The 23,077-nt window shown below is 40.2% G+C and overlaps 1 protein-coding gene across 1 annotated transcript in view; it reads left to right on the top strand.

Moving 5' to 3' along the window:
• Nucleotides 1-23,077, top strand: part of LOC122800919 (probable cation-transporting ATPase 13A4) — an 846,809-nt gene that overhangs the window by 564,120 nt on the left and 259,612 nt on the right. The window contains exon 20 of the mRNA XM_044070278.1: nucleotides 13,440-13,559. Within this exon, the coding sequence (XP_043926213.1) occupies nucleotides 13,440-13,559 (120 nt within the window). The remainder of the gene's footprint in view (nucleotides 1-13,439; nucleotides 13,560-23,077) is intronic.

The following is a 23,077-nucleotide window of genomic DNA, read 5'->3' as shown; positions in this document are numbered from 1 at the left end:
TTTAAGCCAATTATTAAAGCTGATCATCTTATCACTGTATTGTGGCATCATTCTAGGTGAAGGTAGGATACTGCTCAAGGTCAGGGTCATACCTGCCTGGGCTACATAATCAGAGCTCCTCGGCGTCCCTTTCATGTAGTCCAGGAGGTTCAGGTCGTTGACACCAGCGTGGACAATGACTGAGTCCTGTTGAGAGACCTGAGTGCTTGCGTTATGGTGGATTCTAGCGCCCGACAGGCAGCTTACTGTGACCTTCTCCTTACTCAGTCTGGTGGCGGGCGTCAGTGTGTCTGACTATGGAATCACCAATGACAAGTGTGTCTGGCATTTTGTTTGGCCTTAAGGGCTGTGACTGTTTGACACTCTGACTGTGTGGTCTATGTGTTGCATGTGTTGGGTCGGGTGGTAGTTGTTTGAGTGTCTGCTTTGGTGGCCTCTGCTGTTTTGGTAAATTTTGATCAGAGCCTCCAGTATGTCTTTGTGTGAGTATGTGTATGATTTGAAGTTGTGATGGTACCATGTGTGACTGGGTATGTATTGTGTGTGGTTACCTTCTCCTCCTGTCTGGTCTTGCCAGTCCTATGTTGAGAGAGCTCAGCCTCCAGTTTGGCCGTATAGTTGCATCTCGCATGTATTTGTGTTTTGTGGGAGAAGGAGAGGATTGTCTGTGTACATGAGGCAATTGTAACATTGCCTCAATATTCCCAGGTTCACCAGTTGAGCTGGAGAGGACACTAGCAACTGATCCCTCTACATACTAGAAGTAGTAGATAAAGAACTTTCAAAGGACTCCAGGGAAGTGGGTTTTAGGCTGGTGGGGTACTATCTATAATAAGAGTGCTTTATCAAGGTGCAAGTACTGTAGGAGTAAGTGCTAGGCTTTACAGATAGAGAATAGTCTACTTGGGAATCAAGTAGAGATGAACTTTTCAGTTATAGGATATGCTGGTTAGATCAGCAGTACAGTTTAGCGTGTTTTATAGCAGGGGCTGAAGGGAGCTAGGAATTGCCCAAACGACCAATGGACTACTAGTTTCTGGCTGAAACTTCACCAAATCGGACAAAAGGCCGCTCAGTGCTTCCCACTCCCACTGGTAAGCAAAGAAACTTCCCTCCTTCCTAATAAGGCAATGGATCAGTAACAGGAACTAAAAACAAAGCCCAGGGATCAGCAACTCTGAAACTGGACTACTCTAGTTCAGTAAAGTGGGAAAACAAGAGATTTTTTGTTTTATTACAGAGATAAGGAAAAAAAGACAGTAAATGCTATAAGTGCTCTAAATCAGCTAGCGCACTTTAGTGTCTAGCCTACAGAAACAATTTGCAACAATTAGTAACTTAAACTGCAATAAACAGTGTAAAATGCAGAAATCACTTAAAGCAGTAAAACAGGCGAAATGCAGTCGCTAGCTTAATAACAGTGGAAAGCCACAAAAATACTTATATCTGGTAGAAAGTCACTCTTTTAGCTCTCTGCTGCTTGGATCACTCTGCAGGCCACCACGAGGATCTGTGCAGAGTTGGTACAAGCTGGAAAACACTTGTTTAGTGTGTTTTATAGCAGGGGGCTGAAAGGAGCTAGGAATTGGCCCAAAACGACCAATAGACTACTAGTTTCTGGCTGAAACTTCACCAATTCGGACAAAAAGGCTGCTCAGTGCTTCCCACTCCCACTGGTAAGCAAAGAAACACCAGGGCAGCGTATGACAGTTGATCTGGGTTTATTGTTCCAGAGGTGTAGCTAGGGCAGGATGAAGGTAGATATAAGGTGTTGGGGGGGGTGAAATCAGCATATTTGGCAATGGTGCTGTAGTGCTCGGAAGTACTTGGCTTACTTTCCTTTTGATACTTTGATACTCAACTTTGCATTGAGGCGGGTACCAGATATGGGAACCACACAGGCACTAGATAATCTAACTATGGTTCTATTCCTTCCCAATCACCTTTAGGGTCATAACCTTCTGGCTGTCAGGCTTGTGGTGTTTGCATCAACTGCAAGTATGTTTGCACTTTCCATGTTTCATCAACCAATACCTACATGATTTTTCTCCTTGTATCTGACCATCTGCTGCCACCAGGCTTTACCCCTCATTGCCATGGGGCTGAAAACACGTTTTTTAAATGAAATGACTGCGATATATATATATATATATATATATATATATATATATATATATATGCATATATATATATATATATATATATATATATATATATATATATATATATATATATATATATATATATATATATATAGATATATACATATATATATATATATATATATATATATATATATATATATATGAATTCACTTCAGAAGCTCGAATCCCCAAAATCTCGAATTTCATATAACCGAGACCAAAAGATCGAGTTTTGGAAACGCGAACTTCTGAAATGAAACTGTAAAAAAACAAAAAAATTCAAACACCGCTTTTGCAGGGGGGCTTCACCCCCCACCCCACCCCAATTAAATATACCAACTCCGAGATCGCGCTACAGTGGGGGAAAAGGGAAATCTCCCATTTTGCGCTGTATGCGGAAGCGCAAAAACTGAGATTTCCCACTTCCTGTCAACACCGCAGAAAAGATAAAAACATTACGTGCACACAGACCGTACAGGAATCCTTGCCTCTGTGTGTACATAACGTTTTAATAAAAGTGACTTCTTATTTTTTAACACTTTACATATTCGATTTACTGAAATCTCGATCATATGGTTTCGACCATATGCAATTCGAGATTTCAGTAATTCGATTATGTGAAGTGTTCCCACATATATATATATATATATATATATAGATATATATATATATATATATAGATATATATATATATATATATAGATATATAGATATATAAATATAGATATATAGAATATATATATATATATACACTTATATCTATATCTATATATATATATATATATATATATATATATATGTGTACATATATATATATATATATATATATATATAGGTTCATAGTTTCATAGGTAGGTACTAGACTATCGGCCCTGGGGCCTATATAACCCTAGCCAAAAAGGTTTCCTGGCTTTTGCCACCCAAGAAAATTATTTTCCTGTACCCCTGTTGAGCAGTGCTGCAGAAGTGATCCCCGGGGTTAATTTTCTATTTCCCATCCAGTCATCAAGATTTTTCTTAAAGAAGGCCAATGAGGAGCTTTGCTTGACATGAATGGGTAGTTTGTTCCAGAGTATGGCAAGTCTCTGGGACAGGAATCTATCCCTCCAGCATATTCTGTTTATTGTGGTGACAAGGTTTAGGTCCCTGAAGCATGTGGTTTGGAGAGATTGGGATTTCTTTAAGTGTAGCATGTCCAACAGCTCTGGGTTTGACATAGCTTTGTATGTTAGGCAGAGATCGCCTCTGAGTAGGTGATATGTGACATTTGAGTCAGTCTGCGTATGGCATCTGTTTGAGGCCAGTAATCCTCTTAGTGAGGTATTTCTGTGGCCTTTCCAACTGTTGTAGGTGTCTTGTGAGATACATGCCAAATGGGGCGTTGTACTCTACAATGGGTCTGATGAGGGATGAGTAGAGAGGAACAATGACATCCTTTTTTCTAGATGAGAACCCTTTTGTGATGAGGTGTGCCACATAGAAAGATTTCCTGACTACTGTAGCAATGTGGGTATCAAAGGAGAGACTACTGTCCACCTGTGTCCCGAGGTCTCTTATCACACCTTCGGTGTTTAGTGAGCTACCGCCTATGTGGTAGTTCATGGGTACTGTGTTTTTCCCAAAGGGGATGACAATGCACTTCTTGGCATTGAGCTGGAGGCCATGAATTTGACACCAAGCATCTGCCTCTGTAAGGCCCTTTTGTAGAATGTCTACATCATTAGGTAATTCTATTATGGCTCCCAGTTTGCAGTCATCTGCAAACTTTGTTAGCCAAAGACCTTCTGTATTGGCCTGCACTTCAGAGAAGTAGATGCCGAATAGGAGAGGATCCAGGGCCAAACCCTGTGGTACTCCACTCATCACTGATCTGAAGTCAGACTTGGAGTCAGTTACTTTTACTGTTTGGGTTCTGTCAGTGAGACAGTTTGCCACCCATCTTGTGACATAGGGATTTATGCCCAGTTTAGTGAGTTTATCTATAATTCCAGAGTGGAGGATGGTGTTGAAAACCTTGGTGAGGTCAAGATAGGCTGTGTGCACTACCTTGCCCTCATCTATGGATCTGGTGACTGCTTCAAAGAAGTCAATCAGGTTTAGTAGACATGATCTACCTTTTATAAACCCAAACTGAGTGGGGTCCAGGGTTTGGAGGTTACCTATGTCTTTGTTTATAAGCTCCAAGATGATACGTTCAATGGCCTTGCAGACCAGGCTCATCAGGCTAATGAGGCAGTAGTTTCCAGGGTCTGTGGTGGCACCCCCTTTGTGGAGTGAGATAACCGTCTCTGTGTGCAATTCAGTAGACACATAGCCTGAGGTGAAGCTATGATTGAACATGGTACAGTTCATGCAGTACGCAGCCTGGGATGTTGTCAGGTCCCATGGATGCTGTGTTCTTGGCTTTGGAGAGTGCAGTCTTTACTTGTTCATCCGTGATTACAGGGGCTTTGCATTCTTCTGGTATTAAGATGGGCCCTTTGGAGGATGAGAGGGGGGTAAAGTTAGCACTGAACCTATCTGCCAGGATGTTGGCAATATCAGTTGGTTCTGTATATTTAGTGCCGTTGTGCTGTATCTCAGAATGCTCTGTGGTTGTTTTTGGAATCAGTGGTGATTTTATTTTCATAACTGGCTTTGGAGGATTTTATGAGGGATCTCAGCTTCTTGCTGAGGCTAACTAGGGAGTTCCTCCAATCTTGGGATTTTACTCTTTTTGCAACAGCTTCTTCCTTCTGTTGTAGAGTTTGTTTATGGCAGAGGACCACCAGATTGGCTTCCTTTTTTTGAAGGATAACATCTTGGTTCTGTTGGGGATGGCACGATCCATGCACTCGTGTATGTGCTTATACAGTGCATTTGTGTAAGATTCACTAGTCGTACCTGTATTTTCCATCTGCATGGGTGTCGTGAAGTTTGCCACTTCTGTCTTAAGATGCATGAAGTTGGCTTTGGAGTAGTTTTTGACTGTGGTTTCCTTAATGGGGGATGAGATATGGATGTCTAGGGTGATTAACTTGTGGTTGGATCTGACCAGCGAGGAGTTGACCTCTGGCGTGGAACACCAATTACCCATACTGGTAAGGACCAGGTCCAGGATATTGCTGCCCTGGTGGGGGATCAGCCCTTGCAAGTCTCGAACCCAGGACCCTGCACACCATAGGCACAGAAAGTTACCACTAAGCCAATAATATATAACAATATATAAGCCAATGCACTTGTATGGCCTTCTACTAAATTTTCTGATCATCAGAGTGGCATTTGTCATTACAAGAATAATGTCCTAGATGTACATGGCAAAAATGCTCCTACTGCTGTTTTTCCTTTTACTGGTATTGGTAAATTGTAAAGAATAGGTCCTAATAAAACGGGATGGTAAAGATTGCTAGGTTATAATATGTAGACAGTGTGGATTTTTAACACAGGTGCACTTTTTATTCATTGTCAACACAACCATTATAGTTTCAAAGTACTTATTTACTAGAGTTTATGCAGTTTTAAAATATTCCCCTGGATGTCACTAGAGCTCACATTTCACTTGTATTTCTGTTCAGCTTATAAACTGAATATGCAAGTCCAAGGTAAACCAGCATCAGTGCAAGGCAGGAATTCCTTTTATATATGCATTGTCATTTACATTTAATTGTTTATATTTCATTGTCTATTTTCTATATTTCAGTGCATGCTTTAAAAACCATTTAAACTAGTCGCATGATTTCCATTTAGTATTTTATTGAGGACTATGTGTTAAAAAATTTTACATTGACGAACCCTCTATGCGTGATACAGTTGCACACAGGTTAGTGATGTTGACATAATATTTGCTTTTCCTGTTTAATTCCCACGTGTCTTCTTTGCAGTGTGCATGTACTTTCTGTGATTATTTCTCACATACCAAAGACATGCCAGTAGTTAAAGAGGAGACAGTCCCCTTTGTCAGTTAGCATATGCATGTGGAGTGCATATAAGAATGTGAATATCATGATGGACTGGCATCCCGTCTAGCAAAAGTTCCATGCTTTACATCCAGTGATCTAGGAGGATTGGCTCTTGCTTACATATGATCCTAAACAGGATTCCTTTTCTCAAACTCACGTTTTAATGCCATTTTGTAAACTCTGCCCATCCCCTGAACAAAAATCGAACAGTAATGTTTATTCATAGCTTATAGTAGCCACCAGTCTCTCCATCATCATTCAGCCCCATCCTATACACATAGACCGATCTATCTATACCTGATTTGTTCACAAAGCTGAATATTTTTACCCATCCAAATCCACTGTACCAGCTCCTTTTCTTTCACAACACAGGTGACTTGTATTTCTCCTTCAGCCTCCATAGCTTTCTGCGTACTCCTTCATACTCCTTCATACTCCTTCTCCTTGTTGCCTATGTGACTGTCTATCTTTATAAATATGTGTGTGTGTGTGTGTGTGTGTGTGTGTGTGTGTGTGTGTGTGTGTGTGTGTGTGTGTGTGTGTGTGTGACCTCACGTTTGGTTAACTGTTTTGCAGACAAATATTTGAGAGTGGAATATAGTGCTCAACTGTTATGAAGTAAGTGAATATCTATGCTGGTGGTGTTCTGTTATGCTTTGAGTAGATTTTTTGCAGGAAATCGCTGTCATGACCAGTGGCACTGATTCCATTCTTCAGGGTGATTTCTCCTTTTTTCAAGTTGATGCAAACAGGGAGTTGGTACATTTAAGTTCTGGGGTATATGGGGCTTGTCCCCTACACCCTACAAAAATACTTTTTTTCATTTTTTGTAGACATTATACTGTTTTTTTAGCATTTTGCATATCAGTGTGTTGTTTCTTTTAATATTGTGCACTCAATTTTGTGTTTTTTGAAGGAAGATATTTTTAGTAGTCAATTTTTATTATAGGTTCATCTGTTCATGAGTAAATATTAGGCTAGCTGCCCTTGCAGGCCATTTTAAACCTAGCCATTTTCCCTTTTTGACTCTAAATAACCTATCCTGTTTGGTTATAGACTGGGCTTACCTATCCCATTGTCTAGAATTAGATGTTACCACTAACAGGAATAACTGGAATCATACCTTCGATAATTTGAGGGAACCTGTGCATGGGATAAAGCATTTAGGAGCTGCCTATGTCCATTTGTATAACAGGGAGCAATCCCAGGGTACATTTTCTGTTTCCTCTCCATAGATCTAAGTTGTGATTAAATATGGACTGAGATGAGCTTTTCCTTATGTGGATGAGGTGTGTGTTCCAGAGCAGCAATATCACACTTCATATCAAATCCCTGGTCCTCCAAGAATGTGTTGCCATGATGCATACCAATGGTACCCAATTCCGCTTTTCTGTGCTATTAATAATGGTACTAGACACAAATATTTGAAGATAATGATGCAGCTTTAATTTCACACAAAATGGCAGCATACTAACATCACAATCGCCACCTCAGCTTCTTTCTTCATACTCTCTCTGCATTATTACTGTATAGTCTTAAAGGTACAAGAGCTTTTATACATATGCACATTAATACATGTATTTAAAGTTGTACACACTTATCCCAGGTGCATTGTTGTGTTTTATTTATATGGGCAACAATAAGATATATCTGATTTGACCCTGAACAATAAACAGAAGTGACCCCCAAAAGTCAAGACTAAGAATTAAAGTGAAAGAAGAACCCAGATCACAAGTTATCCTGTCAGCTGACTTGTTCTGTTTTCTCTTTCTGCTAGAGTTTATGTAGTTTTCTAAAAATTTTACAGAAACAGGATTTCCATATTCAGTTTTATCAAATTATAACATTTCTTACTCCTCCAATAATCCAGATTCAAGATGTTCTGAACAATTGTTGTGTTTCTAAATATAAATGCAGTGGGAATTATTGAATTCAAATGGTGTGTTGGAAACCAGCAGTGAGGTCTTATTAAAGAGTAAAAAGCATTTCATAAGAAAATGTATTTTTCAGACTTGCCTGTTAGCCAGTGCACTTTGATATAATTGTCTCTTTTTACTGAAAGGTAAACATTCTTATGCACCTGCAGTAACAGCACAATGTTTAAATGTGGGCATCAACTGTTCCCCAATGTATATAGAAGGGGCAAGACACTTCTCACACATTTTGCAGGGGCTAAATTTAATAGCCATATCTCTAATCATCTTTGTTCAAGAATTCTTGATACAGCCAAAAATAATTGTAAACAAAGACTAAAATCAGGGACAGTTTTTAAATATTATTCTAATCCACTTAAAAATACTACAATTTTTTTGCACCAACATCCATTTTCTGAACAATAAGTATAAAACTCCAAGGACTGGCATTACTGACTAACTGTGATCTGCACTCATTTATCAACAAATCATTTCATGAAGGACAGGGCAAAAATATGAGGCAAAATGAGGGACAGTTGAGAGTTATGTTAATAGTTCAACATAGAAGATTAAACAAATATTAGCCTTACAATATTATTCAGTCCAATTCTGATTAGCCCTGACATTGTATTCAGCCCAATTCTGCTTTTTGTCATATCAAACTTCTTTTTTATGTAGCAGATTGCATCACACAACATTACTTGATGCTTCCTCTTTCACAATCTATTAAGTATTAGTTTATCCAGCCTTTTCATACCACCAACTTATACAATCCCCGGTCACAGAAAATGTAAATGGATCTATTTAATAGAGCTTTTGCCCTATAGCAGATACTTTGGTGAATAGTTTGCATTATTCCATACTTACAGAAAGTAATCATGCATTCCTGGTAACAATAACCTTTCTGTTTTACACTCTAAACTTAATAGATCCATGACCATAGCACCTTGTTGTATATTTCTAACATCAATAACTCCCAGTGGCATCCTAACATTTTTTGAAGCAGGTTTCCTTAACATTTTGGAGCATTTTCTATTTGGATCTCCAGACCAATGAGCAGAATATTAGGGTCTCATACTTTGTATTGTAAAGAACAAGATTTGTGATGCAAAACCTATTTACCCATTAACTATTTAAGTGACTTAGTGTTCCACCATGCATCTTATAATTCAGAAAAATCTTTTTACTGCAAAATATGTTGCTCTATTAACTTTGTACATGATTTATAGTTATATTTAAAAATCCCTGCTGTCTGGTGCCCCCCCCCCCCAGTATTATAGGTTTTGTTCATTAGTCTAGATGAAGATCACTACTAACTGAGAGTTGGTGTCAAGTTTCTCCTGTGATACCCAGATACTTCGCAAGAACTCATACTGAAAAATACCTGGAGTGAAAATGGGATAAAATGTAAATGAATGGAAACAGTGCAATATTGTAGCATTAGTTAGGTAATCGCACCCTTTCCCTCCCATCTATATCGTATAGACAGCCCCACTCCTCCCATCCATATTGTAACAATAGTTAGACAGCCGCACCCACCCCTCTCATCTGCATTGTAGCATTACATAGCCCCACCCACCCCTCCCATCTATATTGTAGTGTTAGTTAAACAGCCCCACCCCTGCCATATATTATAGCATTACTTAAACAGCCCCACCCCACCCTTCCCATCTATATTCAGTATAGAAAAAACACACCAACAAAGTGAAAATTTAGTTAGTGATCTGTCCCTGCATCCTTCTCTTTCGATCATAATTTGACAAAAGTAGTCAGAGTACTCTTCTATTAAGGCCAGCTAATCTCTAAGGGAATATTACTCAAATCTAAACAGGTCACCATCTCCTTATATTCAGCTTTAATTAGAACAATTATCGAGTACAGCACCCCCTTCTGGATGCATCTTACTTGGCATGTTAAACAAGAAGGAAGACCCTAGAGGTTCCTAACTAAAAGGTACATGGACTTTAAGGTAGCAGTAGAGGCTGGAAGCACTGCCCTCTTATTGAGAGTCTATGCCTCATCTTCAGAGTCATCAGAGACCTGTTTGTCCTGGATCTCTTGTGAGTCTACAAGTCTAATAGTTTCAGAAATGGTAGAACAAGGGGCCTAAATCTTCACCAACAGACACAGAAACAATGCGATCTCACAGTGTCTCCCCCAATAAATTTCAATAAAGTTAAGAGTAAGCATTTCAATTTGCAAATGTACCCTTGCAGTTTGACAATTTGAACAACAGTAAATTAAAGAAAATGTGACATATACACATTCAGTCATTGATGGAGTATGAAAGCTGCCACTTCCCCAAGTTAATGTTTTTTTCTTCAAGCTGATAATATTTATTACTACAGTTACTTCAGCACTGCCATCATATCACACTGAAACCTTCTAGAGATACATAGTTTATGTTTGTCAGCTTTAACATTAAATTTGAATTCAGTCATTGATTTGTTTTTAGGTAGAAATTACAATTTGTTTTTAGGTAGAAATTACAAAACCTCTATAACAAAAAGAGTTAGGACCAAGATTCAGAAATAACCCCACAGTGTGAACAAACTGCTGCAGTTGAAAAGGAGCTGTTTACATGATCATGCAAAGTGTGATTCAGAGACATGATTAGCCACCATGAGGAAAGACCTTATTACTGCCTAATCTGCATATTTCCGAATTGCATGATATTACCACTAGTTCTTCATTCCTGTAGTAATCCCCACCAGCAGCCCATGCATCACATTGGCACAGGTATCTCCTCCCATCATTTACTCTCCCACTCACATGCATACACTCAACCACGCACACACAGACACATAGCTCTCAACTGCCCCTGATTTTATAGAACTCCCCTAGTTTTGCCTCTTAAAATTGGTCTGTCCCTCATAAATCATGGATTGTTACAGTCAATTAATAATGCCAGACGTTAGGGTTTCATACTTCTTAGTGTAGAGAAAATGATTTGTGATGCAAAACGTATTGACCTATTAACTGTTTAAGGGACTTGGTGTTCCACCACACACCTTATAATTCAGAAAGTCTTTGTACTGCAAAATCTGTTGTTCTATTAACATTGTACATGATTTAGAGTTATATTTAAAAGTTCCTAGTGTAGTGCCCCCCCTAAAATTACAGGTTTTGTTTGTTAGTCTAGGGAAGTTCAGAGGTGTAACAGTCACCCTACCAAACACACACACACACCTACAAACAGCCAGTTGTACACACACACACACACACACACACACACACACACACACACACACACACACACGCACGCACACAAACAACACTCATGCTTCTGTAGAGGCACACACATGTAGCACACATTTGCATCACCCCCACACTACCTCTTCATAGCAAATCCATACATGATCTTAATTTTTAGAGTCTTCTCCACTGACTCACCTACTACAATGAGGGAATGCAGCTTTTCATCCATGTTCATTCATGCATCTGGCCATGCTAATTTATACAGAAGAGCAATTTTCTGATTGGAGATGGCCCACCATGGTGATCTTAAAGAATATGCAGAATCACTATGATGGGCGTGTTTCTGGATCAGAAGGGGCCACCACCAGTGGTAGTGGCCCATCTTAGAGCATACATTAGAGGCATCCCATTTCTGAGTCCAAGCCCAGGTCTCAACAATTAGTTTTGTTTGCTTACACTATATATCAAAGACTTTGGATATTTAGATATCTATTACTATTACTAGTTCTGGGACAAAAAAACGAAAGAAAGAAAAAATCTGCAAAAAACAGAAAATGTTTCATATCTGACTTAAAAAAAAACACTGCACTGCTCTCCCTAAAATGGTTGTTAGTTGTACTGATATCAACATTTGAGAAATCTGAAATATTTAGATCTAGCAGATACTATGCTAAACATCTTTGTAATTTACCATATGCTATAGAGGATAGTGACAACATACATTTTCTGCAAAAACTATCAGACTTCAGATGTTGCAGGTTTAATCATAGGTACATTACTGGTAGAATCCAGTGTCAAAATTGAGAGGCAGCACCATATAAAGTGAAGGAGACTTTAATCGCATAAAACACACCCAGATATAAAACAGTAAGCACTTTTGTATTGCTGAGAATGCTTCTTCAGACTTAATCATTTTAACAGCAAAAAGATTCAATTTAAATACTTCATAGTATTGCACTAGTTCACTATTCAGCCAATCACATCATTCTATCATTTAAGACTAGTCCCTAATAAGCCAATCACATCATTCTATCATTTAAGACTAGTCCCTAATACATGCAATGCTTCTTATTATTATCAAGTGTTGCAGTTAACTGTTTGTGAGAAAACCAATATGTTGAAAATGTCACTAGATGACAGTATAACTCCATTCTCAAATCACTTGGTATATAAATGTATAAAACTTGTAAAAACTCAGTATCAGATAAATCATTGTCTGTTTACTCAACAGTGTAAAAAATACTTTTGTCTAAGAACATTTCATTAATACCCACTAAATAATGTTTAAAGACCTCATTTGGAGAGGGAGAGTATATATATTATAACTCCAGTCAATGTAGTATAACTGTTTGTATTCACTTCTCATATATGTGTACAAGACTAGGTTATATCTAGTGCAAGTTGTTGACTAAACCTATCCATATGTACAAGGCAACAAGTGGTTTAAATACATCCTGTTATCTGAAAGTTAAGATTAAAGTGAATTATTTTCTTACATACCATATGAAAATGAATAGTCAGCTATAAGCTCAATGGGTAAATGGCCTATCTGCCAAGCAAGGTTTCAAAGACATTTTCTCATTTAATCCATGCCCTTTATCTGCTTGTAGCTTTAAAATCCATTTATTTTCTTCTTTTTCTGTGTGATTCCTAATATTCCCTAGTCTGATGTTCTTCATTATCAACTCTAAAGCTAAAAAAGTGAACTTATAGATCAGATCTTTGTTTATGGTGTGCCTAGCTAACGCATTACGATCATCTTCTCTGTGGATGGCATATATTTAGTGGGTATTAATGTTAACAAGGTTTTAATACGAAGAAGCAATGTATGTATTAGGGACTAGTCTTTTAAATGACAATGATGTGGTTGGCCGAATAGTGAATTCGTGCAATACTAGGATGTATTTAAACTGAATCTTTTTGCTGTTAGAATTATTAAGTCTGAAGAACCGTTCTCAGGAACGTGAAAGCACTTATTGTTTTATATCTGGATGTGTTTTATGTGATTAAAGTCTCCTTCACTTTATATGGTGCTGCCTCTTGATTTTTTACACTGGATTATACTAATTTGTATCGTTGAGGCACTTAACCCTGTGGAGTGAGCTTATTTTACTGCTGTACATCACTGGTAGAATTTAATTTCAAAGAGCACTGTAAGGAGAACATCTCATTAACTGAGTTACATTTTGAAAGTTATTGACAAATGACTGAAAATATTTTCTAGTACATATCATTGTGTTTTCCAGGATATTTATCTTGAGATGGAAAGCACCAGTTTGGAGCTGAAAAGAGGGGAGTATCACTTTGCCATGACAGGAAAATCCTATGAGGTTATATTACATCATTTTTATACTCTATTACCAAAGGTATGTAATTAGTCAAACCTTCAATGTGTACATTTAATGACTGATTAATCCAAAGCACAGTGCTACTCCACATTTATTTTCCAATAGAGTACTATATATATAAAACTGAATACAAACTCAGCCTAATGGCTGTAGTCAACACTTTGAATGATAACTTTATTGCCTTTAGAAAAGTTATATAATAAATGACTTAGACATTCTGGCAGGCATCTCTACTACTTAGTGCACATTAGTGTAGTGTATTACCAACATTATGATGATGGTGTAAATACTGCTCAATATAAAATGTATTTTGTGAATATTGGTCATAATCTGGTAAACTTCATTTGTTTATAAAAAGAAACAACACAAATGTGGGCAACTGTAGATGTGCAAACAAGCACCCATCTGCATACACAATCACATCCACACACATTCACACACAATAAATGCTGAACTTGACATCTATAAATTGCACAGATCAGCACATGGAGTTCTAGTGATGTCAGTTTTGCATTCACAAAATGTTTTGTCCAATGAGATATATATATATATATATTTGTTTTTGATTTTACTTTTGATGCAGTAAGAACTTAGTAAAAATGTACTAATTCAATACATATGTTAACTTCACACAACCCACAATCACACTAGCCCAGTCACTGCAAACATGTAAAAAATAACGTGCACACATCATCTTGTAGTGAGTACACTCAACTTGCTCAAATTATAACTGTGATAAAAAAAAAAATCTTTACCCGCCCCTTACTCTAAATAACCAGTAAGCATGTAAACTTGAAATCTGTGATTATATGTTATATTATTTAATACGTTTTGATCTTTTCACACATCATGTTTAAAACATAAAGCAGAGTGAAATGCATTAAAAGATAAAACTTTTGGAATTTGATTAACTTGTGTTTTGCTGGCATTCCTGTTGATCTCAAGTACATCATTTTTACATTACTATCTGTTTCTGTAAAAGAACACAAAATGCAATGCTGCTAACCTGATTAGTGATTTGAATCCTGCAAGGTTTAACTTCTACTTCTAGTAGAGTTTTAAAAAGTAAAAGATCTGCTTATGTACTGCATTAGGACATGTCTCTATAGTCCAGTTTACTTGTGATTGCTCTGAAACAGCTCAGAAAGTCTGTTTTACACATCCATTTTGTTAATTTCCTTTTTCATCACTCTTGTTACAAAACTCCTATCATTGGTTGACCTGCTGGTTTCTCCATTTAGAGATGGGAAAGGCACATACACAACGTGATCAAAGCAGTTTATTACATTGTCCCAGTTATTTGTGTAGTATCTACCCACAGGGATCTTCAGGGTATTATTGTGACAGTCTTTTCTCAATGAGGTATCTGCATATTTACTCTCTTAAATGCTGCCAAGCACACTGTCTTTCCCAGCTGTAAAAGTGTAGTCCATTTCTCATACTTTGCTAATCATTTAGTAAACTAATTGGATTTTCCTACTGCAGACTTCAGCATGCAACATTTTTTAAACAGTCACATTTACACTAACAATTGTAGCTTCTTGTCACTGCTGTTAGTTCAACTTAAGTAACAGTCAGCTTTTGGAAAGCATTATTTCAGAAGGAATACAGTTCTGTAACTGTATTTTCACACATCATTTTTTTCAAAAGGAAGTTTGCTGCTGTGGACTTTTTTATTGGTGTTATCCACTTGTCTCTATTCAACTGCAAGACACAAAACTTTGTTTAAATTCCAGTGTTTCTCAGGAATGCCTCAGCTGTTTTGTCACCCGTCCATTTTGATCCACTCCAGGATTTGCATCCAACCCATTCTCGCATACCATTGACGAGATTAGATAGTTGTTGTGCCTTTTGGCTTTTCCCGGTTAGGGGTCACCACAGCGGAACTCCTAATGATTGGCAGTAGATTTTTACATGCCGAGTTGCCGGCCCTGATGCACAACCTTCAACGAAGGTATGCCCATTCACGCATGTCTCCACACAGAAGACGCTCCAGCTGAGAATCGAACAGGACAACATCGCACCACCATCGCAGTTTGATGAGATTAGATAGTGCTGTTTTAAAATCCTCTTGGTTTCCAGTCCGTATGACTTTCTCTCTTCAGTTCATAAAGTAAGGAACCAAATAAAACTGTCCATTTCCAATATTGCTAAAATCTTTTGAATGACCCAGGTTGACAGTAACCTCTCTTTTGACACTCACATTGCCAAAGTGGTTAGGAAGACCTTCTATATTGCCCACATTATCATGAAGGGTTTCACATCTAGATCAAGAGAGGTCATTGTGCCCCTGTACTCTTCTTTTATCAGGCCAATGATTGAGTACAATGCCCCATTTGGGATGTATCTCACCCGACACCTGCAGCAGTTGGAAAGACCCCAAAAGTTCCTCACCAAGAGGATAAAGGGTCTTAAACCTATGTCATATGCTGTCCGACTGAAAAAACTCCAGCTCTATTCAGTCGCATACCGCCTACTCAGAGGTGATCTGTGCCTGACGTACAAGGCCATGTCCAATCCTGAATTAATGGACATGCTCCACCTCAGAAAATCCAAATCCATCAGAGCCACGAGAACAAGTGACTTAAACCTCAACACAGAAATAAATAGAACATGCTGGAGGGACAGATTCATAACCCAGAGGCTCCCTACACTCTGGAACAGAATCCCAGTCCATGTTAGGCAGAGCCCCTCACTGACTCTATTCAAGAGAAATCTCGACGAGTGGATGGGAGATCGTAAGTTTACCCCGGGGGTCATCTCTGTGTCACTACTAGACAGAGGCATAGTAAACTAAACCCTAAAAGGGCATAGTATTCTCATCCTAAGGGGTGGTGTAAGCCACATACACTCTGGCTAGGCTTATAAATGCCCTAGGACAGATAGCCTAGTACGAACCTATGAACCTATGAACCTATGACTGTTGCTAAAAGCAGTTTCAGTTATTGCTCAGACTATTTGACTTGCTTACTTACTGAACTGGGCTATTTCTTGATTGATAGTTGTATTGATGGTAGGAATACGCAGCAGTTTTCACTTTAATATGAATTTTGTATGACTTTTACTGTACATAGTGAACAACTTCTCAGCCAAGATTAAAAAAATCTTAAAATGATTTCTTGTGCTCTCTCAAAGAAAATCCATTTGTTACTGTCATTTCTACAGAATCACATAGAGGGAACCTACCCGAAATGGTTTAGCTTGGACCTCTATGTAGCTTGAGATGGCCTCCTGTTGAAGCTACCTCTTCACTAGTGCTACTCATATTCTCATGTATTTGTCTCTAGCAGTTGTCATTATTTTTGCCTCACTCCATTAAGGTTAAAAAGGGGAACTTTGCTGCATCGACCTTTTCTACCTAGGTCTATGTTTTACATTTTAACACATCTAAAAACATCAGTTGGCAGGTCACCATAGCCTCTTCCTGTATGTGTTTTTTTCTTTTTCCTAGTCCTACTTTGTTCCGAGTTGGAATTTGATATTTTTCATTAGCTCACCCGTCTTGACTTTTCTTCCTTTGTGATCTGACTTTGTGCTTAAGCTTTGCATCAAATCTGTCATTTGACTTAAACTTCGATTCACATAAACCATTATATTTCTTGCATATTTCTCTGTTTTGTAAATCTGACAATGAAGTTCATTATGTGTCTGCTATCAGGGCATTAAAGAATAGCCAAACAGTTGTCATCTAGTAATTTGCTCTGCCTTTGTAATGCCTATTTAACTATCATTTAACATTAGAATCAATTTTTACACAGCAGATTGCATTAATTTATATCTATTAACTCTCGGATTCTCTGTTCCAGTACTTCTAGGTTTCATCTCATAAAAGAATGGCCATGGCATCCAGCCATACCTTCTCAAACATTTCTGCTGATATGCTGTACTAATTTGCACATCAATTATTGTTACCTTTAACTAGTCATTATTGAACACTGCACTGATGTCCTTCAAGAATGCAACTGCAGTCATAACATATGGGTTGTCCTGCCTCAGGCAGCCCTCGGTCGGCCGGATTCCAAAGTCTGGGTCCGGCGTCGGCTGGTGTCGCCTCCTCTCCGACGTCAGAATGGCTGGAGAATAAAGGCATCGGCCGACGCCATCTTTTTCAGTCTTTCTTGCCACGCGGTGCCCGAAGCAGAAGCAGTTCGCAAGTGCCGGACGGTCAGCTCCTGTGTTTTCAGTACCGAAGTCATCTAAAAGCTAAGTACCCCGTTGGGGAACATTTTTTCTTGCCTCAGCCGATGTCAGAACAAATTGAGAAAGTTAATAATTGTTTGTCTTGTGGTATACAAATACCTCATAAGGACTTCCATTCTTATTGCCTCCCTTGCCTGGGCCCAGACCATGACGTCTCGGCCTGTGCTGCCTGTGCTTGCTTTAATAAGCGCACTCTCAGGCGCCGGACAGAATTTGCCGAAGACTTTTTCGGCGAATCTTTCGCTTATATCATGCCGTCGGAACAACCGACAACTCATTCTACCAAAAAACGAAAGGACCGGGACCGACATCCTCGGCCCGCGTCCTCCACCAATACTCCTCCTAAACCCTCCGCGAGTGCTTCGGTCCCTTCGGAAGCGGTAATTCTACCGCTCCAGGCCGACGACACAGCGTTAACACGTCCTTCTGTCTCAGAGTCTACACCGGTGCCGGTTGTTGATTTTCCTCCAGAAACCGAAGTTCTGGATCTACCAGACACCATTCCTGTGGACAAGGTTACTCCTGCACACGGGGCAGCTAGGCCTCCTGTATCCATGTCCATCAAGGCCTTTGCATGTGCTAAGGCCACCAGCCAGGCCAAGGCCCATCCTAAACCTACTGCCCAGGCCCCTTCTTCTGATAAACAGATCATGTCTCTTGCTGCAGATCTTATTTCTCTTATCAGGGGGTCTCAGCCTCATCCAGACAGAGGTTCTCAGCCGCCTGTAGAGAAAAGGCCCAGAACTGAGCAGGCCGACAACCTCTCTTCAGATGAAGCCTCTGGGGATTCTGAGCATTCAGATACCCAAGAAGAATCCTTCCAGGCCTATGAGGACTCTGATGCTGAGGAATCAATTCCCTCTGCCTCTCCTCCAGAGGATTTTTCTTTCGGTGAAGTCCTACACTCTATGAGGGAGCATTTTAAATGGCAGGGTCAGGAATTCTCTGATTCCAGGAAAAGGCTGCGTACCTTCCTCAAGCTACCCCAGCACAGACCTTTAGCTATCCCTCCAGTTATGGATGTCCTGGATGATGTCTTCTCCGACTCCAGTGCTAACCCTGATTCTCTCCCTCCTGCCCCTGTCAAGCCAGACAGATATTATAGGGTCCCTGACACCCACAAACATCTCTTTAAGGCCCATTCTGTGGATCTAGAAACTATTTCACAGGGCCCCAAGGGAGTGGCTACTTCCACAGCCAAGAATCCACTGCCAGCGGATAGGGAAGCTAGGTCCCTGGAGAGATGGGGTAAAAAAGTTTATACCTCTACCACCCTGGCCATGAGGTCACTTAACTGCCTTTTTCATATGTTTCAGTACCAGGATTTTTTACTGGATGATTTACAGAAAAAGCTAGCCTCTCCTGAGCCTATTGATAGAAAGGCATTGCAGGATCTAGTACATAACACTCAGCAGGTTAACAATCATTTTCTTCAGTGTGGTTATGATGTATTGGAGTCTTCATGTAGGGCAGCTATGACTGGGGCTGTTATACGTAGACATGCTTGGTTAAAAGAACAGCCACTGCCAGACCATGTTAAAGTAAAGCTACTTGATACACCTCTGGAAAAACAGAAGCTTTTTGGTGCTAATGCACAAGATGTGTTGAAGTCCATTGAGGAAAAAGCTAAATCAGTACAGACAGTCAAAGATTTCCTCCAGGTTCAGCCACCCAGATTCAGCAGGAATTGGCCTTCAAAGAGCTGGTCCTTTCCAGACACTGACAAGTTTCAAAGGGGAAAAAACAGGCATGCCCGAGGTAGAGGGCAATACCAAGGCTCCTACAGGGGCCGCCAATGGCAACCACCAAATCAAAGAAGTGGCGCAGGCAGTTCTGCTGCACCACAAGGACAACCACAATGACTTGACTTTCATACCGCCAACAAAGGCTCAAAGAGAAGCACCTTTGGGCGGAAAATTATCCTTATTCTCAAAAAACTGGCATATCTTAACCAAGGACAACTGGATTCTGGATTTAATAGACAAAGGTTACAGATTCCACTTCCATACTTTACCAATAAGACAAGGCATGCCAAACCTGCCACTTCATCAAAGGGCAGAGGCACTCATTCAAGTTTCAAAGCTGTTAAATATAAAAGCAATAGAAAAGGTCCCTCCACAGGAACAAGGCCAGGGATTTTATTCAAGACTGTTCCTTGTTCCAAGAAAGGAAAACAAATGGAGGCCTATACTGGACTTGTCTACTCTAAATACTTATCTCATTGTGCCAAAGCTCAAAATGCTGACATTGCAGCAACTCCTTCCCATGCTGGGCAAAGGGTCTTGGCTGGTCACTCTGGACCTCAAAGAGGCATACCTGCATGTCCCAATCAGACAAAGCTGCAGAAGATACCTCAGATTTCTTGCAGGGACAGAGAATTGTCAATTCTCAGCATTGCCGTTTGGCTTATCTACTGCGCCCAGAGTGTTCACGAAATGCCTGGCATCAGTAGTGGCACACTGCAGACTCCAGGGGATTCAAATATACCCCTACCTGGACGACTGCCTCATACAAGCAGACAACAAACAAACCTTGATAGCAAACTTGGACTATGTCATTCAATTACTACAGGCCTTGGGATACACAGTCAACATTCAGAAATCAAGACTTCTGCCATCCCAACAAATTATTTTCCTAGGAGCAAAACTGGACACAAAAACACAAATGGCTTATCTCACAGAGGAAAAACAACAGCAGCTACCAGAGTACTTCAAAGGCCTAGCAAAGCTCTCCCAGCTGACTGCAAGAAAAATCCTGCAGGCCCTGGGGTTCATGGCATCTTGCATTCTTCTGATACCTTTGGCAAGACTTCATATGAGAAAGCTGCAATGGTATTTAAAAAGCTTATGGTCCCAACACAGCCAAAGCCTAGAGGACGTAATCCCACTCATTCCATGTCTGCAAAGAGAATTTTTGTGGTGGGCTCAAGCAAGTCAGTTAAACAAAGGCATGTCTTTCAACAAACCTCAAGCAGGTCAAATGATTACAACAGACGCCTCAGACCATGGATGGGGGGCGCACATGGAGGGCAGATGTTTTCAAGGTCAATGGACACCAAGGGAAAGGCATCTGCACATAAACCAACAAGAGATGTTGGCAGTGATACATGCAATCGAGACTTTCGGAAAATCACTTCAACAAGGACATTTGCTGATAAGAACAGACAACACCACTGTCATGTGGTACATAAACAAGCAGGGAGGCACTCATTCTTATCCCCTCTGAAGACTAACAATGATTCTCTGGGAAAAATCCCTAAGTCTGAAGATACATTTGCAATCCCAGTTTGTGCCAGGCAAGGACAATGTACTGGCGGACAAGCTGAGCAGAAGTTTCTTGGATCCACACGAATGGATGCTGCATCCTCACATTTTCTCACAAATAACAGGGACATGGGGAAGGCCGGACATAGATCTCTTTGCTTCTCACATGAATCATCACCTGGAAAAGTTCTGTACAAGGACCCACCATCCTCTAGCCTGGAAAACGGATGCTCTCTCCTTCAGCTGGAATTCCCTAACAATTTATGCATTCCCTCCTCTACCACTGCTGAACAAGGTGATACTGAAGATCAAAGCAGAACAACCAACAGGCATTTTGATAGCTCCAGACTGGCCAAGGCAGCACTGGTACCCATTGCTGTTGAGCATAACTCGGACCAAGCCATGGCCTCTGCCCCTATGGCCTCTGCTTCTAACACAACACAATTACAGGACTGTTCATCAAAACCTGAAAACATTGCATCTGACAGCCTGGAGGTTACCATAACTCCTTCCGATATCTCTCTTTCCAAAAAAGTTCAGGAGATCTTACTGGAAGCACGCAGACCTTCCACCAGAAAAAACTATTCAGCCAAGTGGAAGAGAGTCATCATCTGGAATGCTAACAGGGGTCAGGATACAACAGTATTGAGTATACCTCAGATATTGGAATACTTGGCAGAAATGTTTCATACTGGTCTCTCATATTCTTCCATAAAGATTCATGCCTCAGCAATCTCAGCAAAATACAATTGTGATCCACCTGTGTTTTCACATCCTTTGCTAAGACAGTTCCTAAGAGGGATAAAGAATATCAAACCTCCCAGGAAACCGCCAGTACCTGCATGGGACCTCAATTTCATCTTGGAAAAATTAACTCTTCCTCCCTTTGAACCAGCAGCAACTTCAGAAATGCAATTTCTCTCATGGAAAACGGTTTTCCTATTGGCAATCACTTCAGCAAGAAGAGTCTCGGAGATACAGGCACTCATGGCAGTACCTCCTTTTCTCATTTTTCATCAGGACAGAGTCTCTCTAAGAACCAATCCTTCATTCATGCCAAAAGTAATTTCCAGGGTGTCTCTAAATCAAGCCATTCACCTGCCTACTTTCTTCCCCAATCCTCAAAACAGGGGGGAAGCACTGCTGCATACTTTGGACGTACACAGACAACTACGCTACTACTTGGACAGAACTAAGGCCACCAGAAAGTCTGACCAACTGCTTGTAGCCTATGCTGTTGGAGTACAAGGAAAAGCAATCTCCAAACAAACAATTTCAAAATGGATTGGACATTGCATCAGATTCTGCTATTCATTCCATGGAAAAGGTGTGCCAGCCAATGTTAGGCCACATTCCACCAGAGCTATAGCCACATCCACAGCTTTCCTAAGAGGAGTGGCTACAAAGGACATTCTGGAGGCTGCTACATGGAGCTCTGTGCATACATTTACCAAGCACTACAACCTGCCCTTATACTCCAGATCCTGAGCAGGCTTTGCCTCAGCAGTCCTGCAGGGCATTTTAGCTACACCATCACTTTCTTAGTTCCAACCACCCCCAGCTTGGCTATGGTATTCAACCCATATGTTATGACTGCAGTTGCATTCTTGAAGGACATAGTACAGTTTTGTACCTACCATAAATGTAGATGTCCGATAGATATGCAACTGCAGTCGGATTTTCCCACCCTCCTACCCCTCTGCAACCTTCTTTATGGGTCCACTACCCCTATTCCTATTAGCTGGGGGTATCTCCTATGGTGTATCTGTTTATTACTGTTGTGCATGTCTGGAATTGCTTATCCATTCACCAAATTTAGCCTTCCTAGGAGGGCACCTGGCATCTGGGGCAAGAAACACTGAAGAAGATGGCGTCGGCTGATGCCTTTATACTCCAGCCGTTCTGACGTCGGAGAGGAGGCGACACCAGCCGACGCCGGACCCAGACTTTGGAATCCGGCCGACTGAGGGCTGCCTGAGGCAGGACAACCCATATGTTATGACTGCAGTTGCATATCTATCGGACATCTACATTTATGGTAGGTACAAAACTGTACTTTTTCTTTCTGTTTTA

The sequence above is a fragment of the Protopterus annectens genome, chromosome 4.part1 (assembly GCF_019279795.1).
Source record: "Protopterus annectens isolate FY-2018-M chromosome 4.part1, PAN1.0, whole genome shotgun sequence".
Taxonomy (NCBI): Eukaryota; Metazoa; Chordata; order Ceratodontiformes; family Protopteridae; genus Protopterus; species Protopterus annectens.
The sequence above is the reverse complement of the archived record's forward strand: the minus strand, read 5'-3'. Positions and strand labels throughout refer to the sequence as shown.